Source organism: Haliaeetus albicilla, chromosome Z (assembly GCF_947461875.1).
Source record: "Haliaeetus albicilla chromosome Z, bHalAlb1.1, whole genome shotgun sequence".
NCBI lineage: Eukaryota > Metazoa > Chordata > Aves > Accipitriformes > Accipitridae > Haliaeetus > Haliaeetus albicilla.
Window position 1 is genome coordinate 27428395 of NC_091516.1, and position 13010 is coordinate 27441404.

At 39.6% G+C, this 13010-nt stretch overlaps 1 protein-coding gene across 1 annotated transcript in view; it reads right to left on the reverse strand.

Annotated features, from left to right (window-relative positions):
• Window positions 1–13010, reverse strand: part of TMC1 (transmembrane channel like 1) — a 72673-nt gene that overhangs the window by 43045 nt on the left and 16618 nt on the right. Inside the window, exon 5 of the mRNA XM_069776075.1 lies at window positions 881–971. Within this exon, the coding sequence (XP_069632176.1) occupies window positions 881–971 (91 nt within the window). The remainder of the gene's footprint in view (window positions 1–880; window positions 972–13010) is intronic.

The window sequence follows — 13010 nt, forward strand, 5'->3', positions numbered from 1 at the left end:
TAACTATAACTTCTGTAATTGAGCTTCCTGTGCTCAGTTGAGTTTGAAAGCCTAATTATTTTTTTGTAAACATTAGTGTTTATGAGATGTGACTACACAACTGCTTGCAGAAAATCCAGTCTAAGTAAGGGTAAACCTGGCCATAGCAAGGAGTCCTGCCAAATTTTCTTAGCATCATTCTGCATCAGCATTTTAGTTTGGGGCAAAAGTGTGCTTTTGAAGTGAATCTCCCAAACCATCCCAATTTACCACACTACATTTGCACTGTAAAGCAGTGTCAGAGCAAAAAAATAAGTCAAAAGATGTCCTTGAGGAATGTACTAATCCACATCCCCGCTACTGGGTATTTAGTCTTTGGGGCCACACAGGACTTAGCCCAAAGAAAGACCTGCCAGAACACATATTGTGTGGATGTTAGGTCCTCAGCAACCACTGTTTGGCCTTTCAGTCACAATCCTACAGAGCCATATTTCTTGCTAGCATATACGTATCCCTAGAATTTTGGCTCGGTGGAGATGCCTACAGTATTTTTGCTGTGGGGCAAAAGACGCTTTTTGATCCTTCACAGAGGGCTGTCTGAAGGGAAGGACTGAGTTTTGGATTCGATCCACAGAAAACCCAGTCCACACCAAGAGAAATTAACTTTCACAAGATAATCTCTTGCAAAGTCTTGCAAAACAGTCGATTTTTGTTTTGATGACAACTCAATCAAGCTGTGAGCTTTCATTAGAAATCTTTTCATGTGAGACCAGTGGAAATAAAAGTGTTAAAATGCAAAGAAAGATGAGGAACTCTATTTTGGAAGATGGGTGCATATAGCAATACTCTGCAAAAGGCTCTCCGTTTGCATTACATGAAGTTCGTGAAATAATAAATTTACCTTGGTCATCATCACTTTGTATGCATAGAATTTTTTTCCTTTTCCTTTTCCAAGAGCACCTTCAAACTTTTCAACAAAAAGCTGGGCTTCCCTGGAAAATGAGGGCAAAAGAGAGATGTAGATGATGCTATGGTAAATTTGTTTTTGTCTCTACCATAGCAATGTAATTTTTTATGTCTTCTAACTCATCATAGTTTCATATAATCTTGTTCCCTTAGTAATGTTTAGAAAGAAAAGCTCTGAGATTTTTTATTTCACAGAAGACTAATCATATGTAGTGAAAACAGAACAAGCAGCTTCAGTCATTTGCTCTAATCCAAATGCATTTGGAGCTCTGAGATCTGCCTACATCCAGTTAATGTTACCAAATATTTTTGGTCACAGTGACTTTGTTTTGCAGTTCAGCTGCTGCCCATTTGTGCCACTCACAAACTGTTATTCCTTCTGGTTCCAGCTAATATAAATTTTTGTCTAGCTACCTAAGGGAAATCTATTTTCATTTTTTTATTTTGGAGATATGCATACACTAGAACCTTGGTTCCCCTGTGTCTACCTTTGTCAAGACTAGATTTAGTTCAACTCCTCAGAATTTCTGCATATATCACCTCTAACTATACCATTCTCAGAATCATTTCTCAGAAGTGTAGCTTCAATGCTCGCAGAAAGACTAAAATTTTGCTTATGAATTTACAGAAGTTAAATAATACCCTGGTGATATAAATATGAAAGGAAGATTTTTAAATAGTTTTAAAAAGGCATAATGTCCAAGGATTAAACAATAAACAGATGAGATCAAGAGCATATGAATATTTTCTCCATTTCACCTAATTTTCATTTATAAGTATGACTTTTGTATGTGTCTCTATTGAAAAAAATGTGCCCTAAAGGCTAAATGTCTAATCTAAAACACTGGAAAGTAGAGTAAGAATTCTTAGCTCTGAGTGTATGCACAAGACAGTATAACTATTTTGTCCTCACACTAGATGACTGCAAAGCATTGTATATTATATTAGGTATTACACTAAGCACTTGGGAAAAGGTAGACTGTTGGTAAAATGTTAATTGTGATGCATGTCTCTCCAGAAGTGCTACAGATAAGTTCACAGAATGAAATTAATTATCATGTTTATATCTTCTGCTCACATATTTTATGTGTGCAAGCGAAAAAATTGTGTTAAACTGCAAATTCTGACAATGGCATTGCCAGAATAGTGGTGTAGCTGTGATAAAGGAGAATTAAAATTATGTGTGAAGAAGCTGTATGAGAATTTCTCTTAACTCATGGTTAAAAATCTCAACATCTTTAAAAATATTGTCTATTTTTAGTAACTGCAAATGCTTACGGTGATCTTCATACTATCATGTGAAGACCTATCAAAACATTTCTCCACTAGACAACCACTACACCAATCTCTTTAGCTCTCAGTACCAAGGCTCCGAACAGCCTTTTGTTTCTGTGCTTCCCAAGACAGTGCAAAATTGAGCTACTGAACTTAGCTTTTGCTCTTTGAGAGCTCTCTCTCTTTGAGAGCCCTCTGAGCACTCTCACCTTCCAAGTGTTCACACCTAAACCCAGCTGGTGAGGCATCAGGACCAGTGCCAGTTCACCTGAACTCCCCAAGAGTTCAGCATGCATTTTCCCACCATCTGAGAACCTGTTTTCTCCTTCCAAGTCACAAGTTGGCAGAAGCAAAAAGCTACACACAATGACATGAATCCCAATCCAATCACTCTTTTTTTTTTTTTTTCCTTTTCCTTCTGGCACAAGGCATGTAAAGATTCCAATAAAAAAGATAAAATACCCAGCCACGACCCCAGCCACACATCCCACCTATTCACCACTTCAAAGTGTTCCTCAGGGACACAAGTCAGTGTCTTTTTAAGGCTCTAGATCCCTTATTCTCAATTCTGTGCTTCTGGATCACATCTGTATTCTGCATTTTGGAGTCTGATCTTTCTGTACTTTAGCTAACTTTGATACTCACTGGGCCTTCTTTATTTTCCAAGCCACTTCAAGTCCTTCAGAGATTTGCTGATTCAGCACTCACATCTCATTATTTCATTTTTATTCTCAAAAAAAATCTGCTCTTAAATTTCAGCCCTCTCAAATAAGTCAGAGAAAACAGTTTCAGCTTCAGGAAACCAGTGTCCAAGAGGATTTTAACTCTTGTTGCACTGTCAGGAGATATAAGGCAGTCCTAACAGCAGATGGCAGCTTCCTCTCAAACTCAGCAGTCAGTGCTGGAGCACTACCAGAAAAGCAGCCAGAATCAATAAACTGAACGTGTACCAGTCTCCCAAGTCAGTATATGACATTCTGGACTTAAGAGGAAAACCTTCTACCACCACTTCTATCACTAGGTAATTCAAGCACTGGGGCTTGTTCATGAAAAAGTACTGAAATCAAAACCTGCAGAGCTGTAGAGAACCTGTGCTTTCAGTCACTAATTATGTGCAGTTATGTTGCAGAATATGAAGATTTCAAATTATAGCAGGGGTTTTTTACAGTGAGGTTAGAAATTTAAGGGGATAATATGAAAATAACCATTAACCCATAAAAAATCCTCCACAGCAGATATGAACATATTTTGCATCTGTAGCTGAACACAAAAGTTCTCCACAACCATGTTCTGCTATAAAATTAAGCTAAGCCAAAACAAGAAGGAACTTTCCACAATGAAAGTCATAAAAAGATTTATTTTACACTCTCAATCTAAGCCTTCTGTTCATTTGTTTGAAATGTCTTTTTACAAGGCTTTCTACAAAAAATAGTATTTCTTATCCCTCTCTGCCTCCTGGACTGTCCATCAAGTAATCTTTCAAGCTACAGTGTTATCAGTATTTAAGTTTTTTCTCCAGGACAAACCAAAACATTGCTTTTCGAAGCTGGTGATTGGGATCTGCAGGTTTAACACTGTTGACTCTCCTGAATGCCTCCCTGTTTCTTACTTTGCCAGTGGCTGAGGTTTCCTTTCTCCCTTCATCCCTTCTTCCCCAACACTGCCCCACTCCAGTGTGTGCTGGTTACAGAACTGTTATAAACCACCCCTAAATGTTACTGCTTTATAATCTGTTTTTCTCAGATTTTCACTCTGTTGGCCTGCATTGGTCTAAGTTCATCATTGCAACACAAACAAACCAGACAATAATCTGATACCAGTTAAACTTCTTACTGGGTGGTTATACATGCAGTCAACTGAGTTACATGTGCAAGACCAGAGCAAAAAGCCAGTTGGATCCATGCATGCACAATATTTGTGAAGCTACTTTTGTGTTTCATGAAAGACGTATGAAGCAACTCTGTTCATTTTTTAGATATTGCTTTCCTGTACTTAAAATTTGGTTGTATAAATCTTGAAAAAAATCAACTAAGTCCAAATGGTGGACTTAACAATATTATTTTCATTTTCCACTTATACTGTATTTGCATTCTAGTCTAGTTAGTTACAATATACTGTGATTTTTGGAATTAAGAGGACTTTTGGCATTAATGCATATTTCACACTGACCATAACAAGAAGGTGTTTCAAACACGCATTAAAAACTGTGACTATTAATATTTCCCATTCTTGTGAAGTAATAGCCAAAATCGTGGCATAGTCAATAATCATCACATAGTTAATAAAAGTTGTGGTGAATGGAGTTAAATTCAGTTGGCAACCAGTCACAAGTGGTGTTCCCCAGGCCTCAGTATTGGGGCCAGTTCTGTTTAATATCTTTATCAATGATCTGGATGAGGGTATCAAGTGCACCCTCAGTAAGTTTGCAGATGACACCAAGTTGGGAGGGAGGGTTGATCTGCTCAAGGGCAGGCAGGCTCTACAGAGAGATCTGGACAGGCTGGATCAATGGGCCGAGGCCAATTGTATGAGGTTCAACAAGGCCAAGTGCTGGATCCTGCACTTGGGTCACAACAACCCCATGCAGCGCTACAGGCTTGGGGAAGAGTGGCTGGAAAGCTGCCCGGCAGAAAAAGACCTGGGAGGGTTAGTCAATAGCTGGCTGAATATGAGCCAGCAGTGTGCCCAGGTGGCCAAGAAGGCCAACAGCATCCTGGCCTTTATCAGAACTAGTGTGGCCAGCAGGAGCAGGGAGGTGATTGTTGCCCTATACTCGGCACTGGTGAGGCTGCACCTCGAGTCCTGTGTTCAGTTTTGGGCCCCTCGCTACAGGAAAGACATTGAGGTGCTGGAGTGTGTCCAGAGAAGGGCAATGAAGCTGGTGAGGGGCCTGGAGCACAAGTCTTATGAGGAGCGGCTGAGGGAGCTGGGGTTGTTCAGTCTGGAGAAGAGGAGGCTGGGGGGAGACCTTATCGCTCTCTACAACTACCTGAAAGGAGGTTGTAGCAAGGTGGGTGTTGGTCTCTTCTGTCAGGTGGCTGGAGATAGAATGAGACAAAATGGCCTCAAGTTGCGCCAGGGGAGGTTTAGATTGGATATTAGGAAAAATTTATTTACTGAAAGGGTTGTCAAGCATTGGAACAGGCTGCCCAGGGAAGTGGTTGAGTGATCATCTCTGGAAGTATTTAAAAGATGTGTAGAAGTGGTGCTTAGGGACATGGTTTAGTGGTGGACTTGGCAGTGTTAGGTTAACGGTTGGACTTGATGATCTTGCGGGTCTTTTCCAACCTAAATGATTCTATGATTATTACGTAGTTGAAAGAAATGAAATTCTTTTCTTAAAAAGAAAGAAATTATTATGTGAAAGAAAAGAGTAAAAGATTTTCTTCCACTCTTGGAATACATGAAACCAAGTTACCTTTAACGTTCTACAAGCATGTCTTACCTTTTGGTGTGTGGTGGATTTTACCAATAACATTCTAAGTAGCATCTTCATACCATTCATTTAGAGACACTAAGTCTTACAAGGGAACCCCACCACATGCAAATATACAGAGGAGTTATTAAGTGCCCCACAGCAGCCTATCTGTTAGCTGCATCCACAAATATTTGCATGACTTAAAGATCTTACTTAATTGATATTTAAATGCAAACCTCAGTAACAACTTGATTCTATGAAAAATTCCCACCAGAGTTTTAATGAAATATCTGAAAAGCAAATTAACTGCAGAAGCAGAACTTGAAAGAGGGCCTATGGGTAATGGGGCAGAAACATGTGTGCAGTTACGTGCAAGGAAGTAATACAGAAACCTTAACTACCAGACTATGCTGGAGCTGTCAAACAGAACATGTTTTACTTCTCTCCCTCAGCTTTTCTTCCCTCAGCAGCTCTGCAGCACGTTAGTCCCACTGGGTTACTCCTGACCTCTGCAATTTGTAGGTTAGGGAGACCTTTCCTTGACTTCTACTTAAGCTTCCTGGCTTTAAAAGTTCAGCCATGACTTGGCACCATTCAGTCAGGGAACAGGCTAGCAATGTCATTTCTGTGTCTGTGACACATGCTCGCTTTTGTTAAATATAATCCAATACGTTACTTAATTCAGGTTTCTACCTTGAGGTCTAAACTGTCTTGCTGAAAGACCTCTATTTGCACATCCCTGAAGATTTTTGCCACACTTTGTCCTACCCTCCATCTCTTTTGTGCCAAAAATAAAACATGAGGACAGGAAGAATGATCAAGCAGTAAAAAGTAGTCCTAAACCCATAGAACAATTTTAGAAACCACAACAACAACCAAAACCACGTACCTATAGATGCACGCCTACTTGGAAGTAATGCAACTTCACTAACATGAGGATGTGTCAAAAACAACACAGAGCGACAAAACTGAGCTTTGTAATCACTGGTATCATGTGTTATAGGTAAATTATCTATATCACAGGACAGGCCGAAGTGTGCCCCGTTAGCCTACTGTGAATTTAAAGAAGCTTCACAGAAACATTATTAATTGAATTACAGACACAAGGAACTAATAAATGTTGCATGGGGCTGGGCATTATTATCCCAGAGAAGCCTGAGTTCATTATTAATACTAGGTGTGGAGTTACAGCTTCCAAAGTGCTAGGTGTACGGTACTTCAGCCACTTCAGTGTTGCAGAGAGAGGATGAATTACAGCTCTCTTAGTTGTTGCTAATGAATAGGATTCAAGTGCATTGCTCACATTTTTCAGTAACAGTTCAGGAAGGTTTCAGTCTCTAAGATCTAAAAACTCATTAAAAAGAAATGTCGTATTAATATTGATTACCCAGGACTTCTCCAAGTCTTAAAAAGATTGGCTAAAAACTGACTGCAAAACAACTGTTGTCAGGCACAGTTCACTTGAAAAGCAGTTTGGCAGTAATAATGGGCAATTTATAGTGTTATTTAATACCCAGCTGGCTTCCAGGACATCCAGGCTGGCCTCCAGGACTGCCAGTATGTCCACAGTAAGAGAGGTGAAATACTGATTCACTGGCGTACAAAGAGCACAACCAAAGTTGAAAAAATTTCCACCATCCCACACAGGCACCTTATGTATCTTTGGGTTTTGTATAGTTATAAAATATTCTGTTTCCAATTCATCTGTCTTGAAGGGTGATCTAAGTCCTGTAATAAAATAAATGGTGCTAAAAAAATACTGGAAAATCACCACATTATATTCTGTCTCTGGCAGGTGAAGAGGTGTCTGTTCTGCTCTGTTTTTCTTAGAAAGACCAAAAAGTTTGTCACAGCTCTCTTTATGGTCTGTATTTAATTGGAATTCCTTTAAAAAGCCTAAGCTTGACATTTGACTGCTTTTTTTTTTTTTTTAATGTTGTCATTTCATTTGTTTTGAGAGTTTGCTAACTGGCTTGTGGTACAGCTTTAAATTGAGACCACTGTTGGCATATTTCTGGATTCTTGTGCTCAATTCTCTGATTATAGGATACCATAATAGGTTTTGCTAGTGGATATAAACTACACAGCTGTTAATAGCCTTTGCTATTTTATAGCACAAAACTTTGGCTATCTGAAGTGTTATGTGCACTAACAAGGGGAATGAGATTAGTATACCAGAGCCAAACACAGCAGCACAGCTTTTAAAGCTTCCCCTTTCCTTCATAAGTTTGCAAAACCCAACCAGGAGAATGCACAGGTAGGGATGCAAGTCCCCAAAATCAGACACTCAGAGGTAAATTGGAATAGCTTTCCCTGGACATTTTCCAATTTGCAACAGCTGAAGCTATTGCCCATGAGGGTTTATTTTATTTTGTTCCTTTTTCTAATCCAAAAATCTTTTCAATAGTTTACCCCCCTCTGTAAATCTCACTCTTGTAAGTAATGATTGACGGTCATTATCATCTGATGGCTCTTCAAGTAATTTTGTGCTGGCCTGAGTAGGCAGTGTCAAGAGGAAATGTGCACAAATTATTGTCTCCAATAGAAAAGGCAAAACAAAAGTACTGACAAAGAATGTAAACCAGTGGAAAGAAAACAGAAAAAAAACCCCAAGAAAACTTCTGAAGGAGAATATTTGTCTTGGAAATGAGAAAAAGTCTGGTCTCCAGCCACACCCATGCTCTCAACAGCACAGACCACTGTGTCCCCAGTCTGCAGCCTAACATGTCTATTGCTTAGAGCCTGAGAGAGTGATGGTGCCCTTTCCTGCATAACATCTGTTCATTCCTCTCCGTGCTTCTTCCTCACTTTTTTCACATCTCCAGACCTGTAAAGATCTGACCATGAAGTCTCAAGGTGAGGTTAGAGTCTGACAATGCCGGTACAATTCAACTTCAAACTGCAGATGGATACTGCAGCAGGGCAGTATCCTTAGTCATGGTTCTTCAGATAATAATCAGGGTCTGTTTGAAATGCATCTTTCCAGACACAGCAACGTAAATTGGAAATTAGAGCTGATCTAATTTACCAGTGCAGCTCTATTAAGAATGCTATTTCAGCAATGAGTATCTCAGCCAGGTTTTGACAGAAGGCATTTTCTACAGAGCAACTAGTTCTGCATCTGTGTTCTAAAGTTATTGTTCATTTATGCATTTTCAGAACAAAAAGAATGAAGGAGATAAACTATTTTACAAAGTAGTCACTAGAGCTAAGCAGAAATCATCTTTCTGACCCTATACTTTTTAAGCTATGAAAAAATGCTCCCTCAGGAGAAACTGATTTTGAATTATCAAAGTGAGGGTGTTGTTTGGCCTTGAAAATGCTTAAACAAAATGTTTCAGCCATTTAAGATTTATCACTTTTTTGAAAGACAAAATTTAGTGGAAACTAAATCTTTCCCCAAAAATAGTTTGTTCTGAGAAATTTACACATCTTTTAAAAAAATATTTAGAATGAAAAGTCCTAATCAACCCTAACATAAACTTTTCAAAATAATATGAAAAAAATATAATTTTTTGTATTATTTTGTCATGAATATGTAACAAATCCTTGAGCATTCCTGGCAAGCTTTTTTTTTCCACTCTTGAAAAAAAATAGGTCCTACTACAGAACAAACATGGAAATGGGGTTTGGCACACAGTAAAAACATTTCTTATAATGCTGAGAAGAAATCGCCAATGAAGTATCTCTCTGTTGTGGAAGCTGGAAGACAAAGAATAAGGTAATATCTTCTTCTACCTCTAAGAAGATAGGCTTTTTTTCCCCCCATACATTCCATAATACTCTAAAATCAGCACAGGGGAAGAAACAGATGACATAGGAAAATACTCGCTAATAATAACTGTTGACCAAAAGTTTCAACAGCAAGATACGCTAATACAAGGGCATTCAAAAGTCACATTATTGATTTACAAGTTTAAGGCACTTAAAGCCAGTGTGTGTCCATTTTCCGCATATACAAGAATAATGCCAATCTATCAGACTAATGATTCTGGTATAAATTTTAAATGACTTGCTAAAATACAAAACAAATACATAGATACCCTGAAATGTGCTGATATAGACACTTCTGTATTGTTATAACTACAATCATAATAAAGCATCCATTGATAAGATATTATTTCTTATTTTAAGCAGCATAATAACACCAGGTCTTCCATTACAACTCAGTTGAATTTAGGCTTCAAAGAGCCAATTACAAAAACAGCACTCTAGAACACAGTCTATGACTGTATTTTGGAGTGTAAACAATTGGGTTTGATTTTTTCAAAGGTACTGAGTGCTTCCAAATTCCATCATTTTCATCTAAGATGCTAAACACAGATTTAAGTGCCTAATTCTCAGCACACACATTTAAAAATGTGACCAAATATTAGGTTTTAGCTTTTATTTTTTATTCCAGCTGTTTGCTGGGTTTATGTGTTTTGTCTACTGAGATATGCACAACTCTGCACAGAACTGTGAAAATCTGAATGGGATTGCCTGGAATAAAAAGTAACTATTTTTTAAATCTTTTTTGACAGAGAAATGTAGCAATAAACTTAATTCTTCAGTTAATAAAGGTAGATTCAAAATAAATAAGCTAATCTGAAGAACTGTCATTTGCTCTTGGAATACACCATTTTCTAGGGCAAATAAACTGATAACAGGCTTGCAAGCCTACTTCAGAGAGAGCTGTAGCAAAGCATATAAAAAAAAAACATTGTTGCAAACTGCCGTAAAAGCACATTGATGCATATCTTTTACTAAAATAAACCTTCTGATGTTGGCAAATAAAATTGAATATATGTCTAGTCTTCCAGTCTAGATTGTTGATAAACTAATGGTGAAAATTGATAAACTCAATGAACTTTTAGGCAGAATTGCTGCCCATGCTGAATGTACAAGGACCACCTCACCCTGAATATTAAAAAAAGAAATTGTTAAGATAAAAAGGCAGCTAACAAGGGTGGGATTTTGAAAACTCATTATTGGCTTAATTGAGAAAGCCCACCTCAAAGAATAAAAAAAGTGCAGAAATTTAGCATTCACTGAGGATGACTAGAAGCACTCATCCAATTACAAACATTTCATAGTAACATAGATTTTTAAGGCTGGAAAGGATTGATATTCCCACTCCCCTCTGACATGGAAAGGATGACAGAGGCTACAGATGTTCATTGAGGGGCTCCTGATTCAAACCCACAACTAGTGGCTGAGCTAAAACATATCATGCAAAAAAATTACACATCTGATTTAGGGGCTTCTATTTGTAGTTAATCATTTACCCTCACTGCAAATATGTTTGCTAGTTGTCTTGAAACACATCTTTTTTACAATGTCATATAAGCAGACTGAAAGAAGCAGCTGATGTTAATCATCAAATCAGGATGGTTTGGGCTGGAAGGGACCTTTAAATGCCATCGAGTCCAACCCCCTTCCAATGAGCAGGGACATCTTCAACTAGATCATTTTGCTCAGAGTCCCATCCAATCTGACCTTGAATGTTTACAGGGATGGGGCATCTACAGCCTCTCTGGGCAACCTGTTCCTGTGCCTCACCACCCTCATGATAAAAAATTTCTTCCTTTTACCTACTCTGAATCTATCTTCTTTTAGTTCAGAACCATTACCATTTGTCCTATTGCTACACTCCATACTAAAAAGTTTGTCCCCATCTTTCTTATAAGCCCCCTTTAAGTATTGAAAGGCTGCAATAAGGTCTCCCCAGAGCCTTTTCTTCTCCAGGCTGAACAACCCTAACTCTCTCAGCCTTTGCTTAAGGAGAGGTGTTCCAGCCCTCTGATCATTTTTGTGGCACTCCTCTGGACCTGCTCCAACAGGTCCATGTGTTTCCTGTGCCGAGGACTCCAGAGATGGATACAGTACTCCAGGTGGGGTTTCACCAGAGCTGAGTAGAGGAGCAGAATGATCTCCCTTGACCTGCTGGCCAGACTTCTTTTGATGCAGCCCAGGATACAGTTGGCTTTCTGGGCTGTGAGTGTACATTGCCAGCTCATGTCGTTTTTCATCCACGAGTACCCACAAATCCTTTTCTGCAGGGCTATTCTCAAGTCCTTCATCCCCCAGCCTGTATTGATACTGGGGGTTGCCCCAACCCAGGTGCAGGACCTTGCACTTGGCCTTGGTGAACCTCATGAGGTTCACACAGGCCCATTTCTCAAGCTTGTCCAGGTCCCTCTGAATGGCATCCTGTCACTCAAGCATGTCAACCGCACCACTCAGCTTGGTGTCATCTGCAAATTTGCTGAGGGTGCACTTGATCCCACTGTCTGTGTCATTGATGAAGATATTAAATAGTACTGGTCCCAATACAAACTCCTGAAAGAGACCACTCATCACTCATATCCCTACAGACATTGAGCCATTGACCACTAACTCTCTGGATATGACCATACAGCCAATTCCTTATCCACCAAATAGTCCATCCATCAAATCTATACCTCTCCAATTTAAAGAGGATGATGTTGCAGGGGACCATGGCAAAGCCTTACAAAAGTCCAGCTAGATAACATCCATAGCTCTTCCCTTGTCCACTGATGTAGTCACCCCATCATAGAAGGCCACTAGGTTGGTCAGGCAAGACTTGCCCTTGGTGAAGCCATGCTGGCTGTCTTGAATCACCTCCCTCTCTTCCATGTGTCTTAACATAGCTTCTAGAAGGATCTGTTCTCTGATCTTCCCAGGCACAGAGGTGAGGTTGACAGGGCAATAGTTCCCATGGTCCTCCTTTCTACCCTTTTTAAAAATGGGTGCAATGTTTCCCTTTTTCCAGTCACCAGGGACTTCACTTGACTGCCATGACTCTTCAAATATCGTGGAGAGTGGCTTGGCAACTACATCAGCGAATTCCCTCAGGACTCTGGGATGCATCTCATCAGTCCCATAGACTTAATGTATCTTCAGGTTCATCAGGTGGTCATGAATGTGATCTTCTCTTACAGTGGGAGGGACTTTGCTCCCGCAGTCCCTGTCTTGAGGTCCACCCACTTGAGAAGTGTGGGAAGAGAGGTTCCCAGTGAAGACTGAGGTAAAAATGTTGTTGAGTATCGCAGCCTTCTCCTTGTCACTTGTTACAAATGTGCCAGTCGTGTTCATTGGGGGTACACTTTCTTTGACCTTCCTTTTCTGCCTGACATACCTATAGAAACCCTTCTTATTATTCTTTGCATCCCTTGCCAATTTCAGCTCCAGCTGGCCCTTGGTCTTTCTAACCCCATCCCTACACATGTACGTCCCTATACTCTTCCTGGGATACCTCTCCCTGCTTCAACTACCTGCCTGTGCATTTCCCTCTTGCTCTTTAGTTTGACCAGCAGGCCTTGACTCATCCATGCCAGTCTCTTACTGTCCTTTCCTGATTTCTTACACA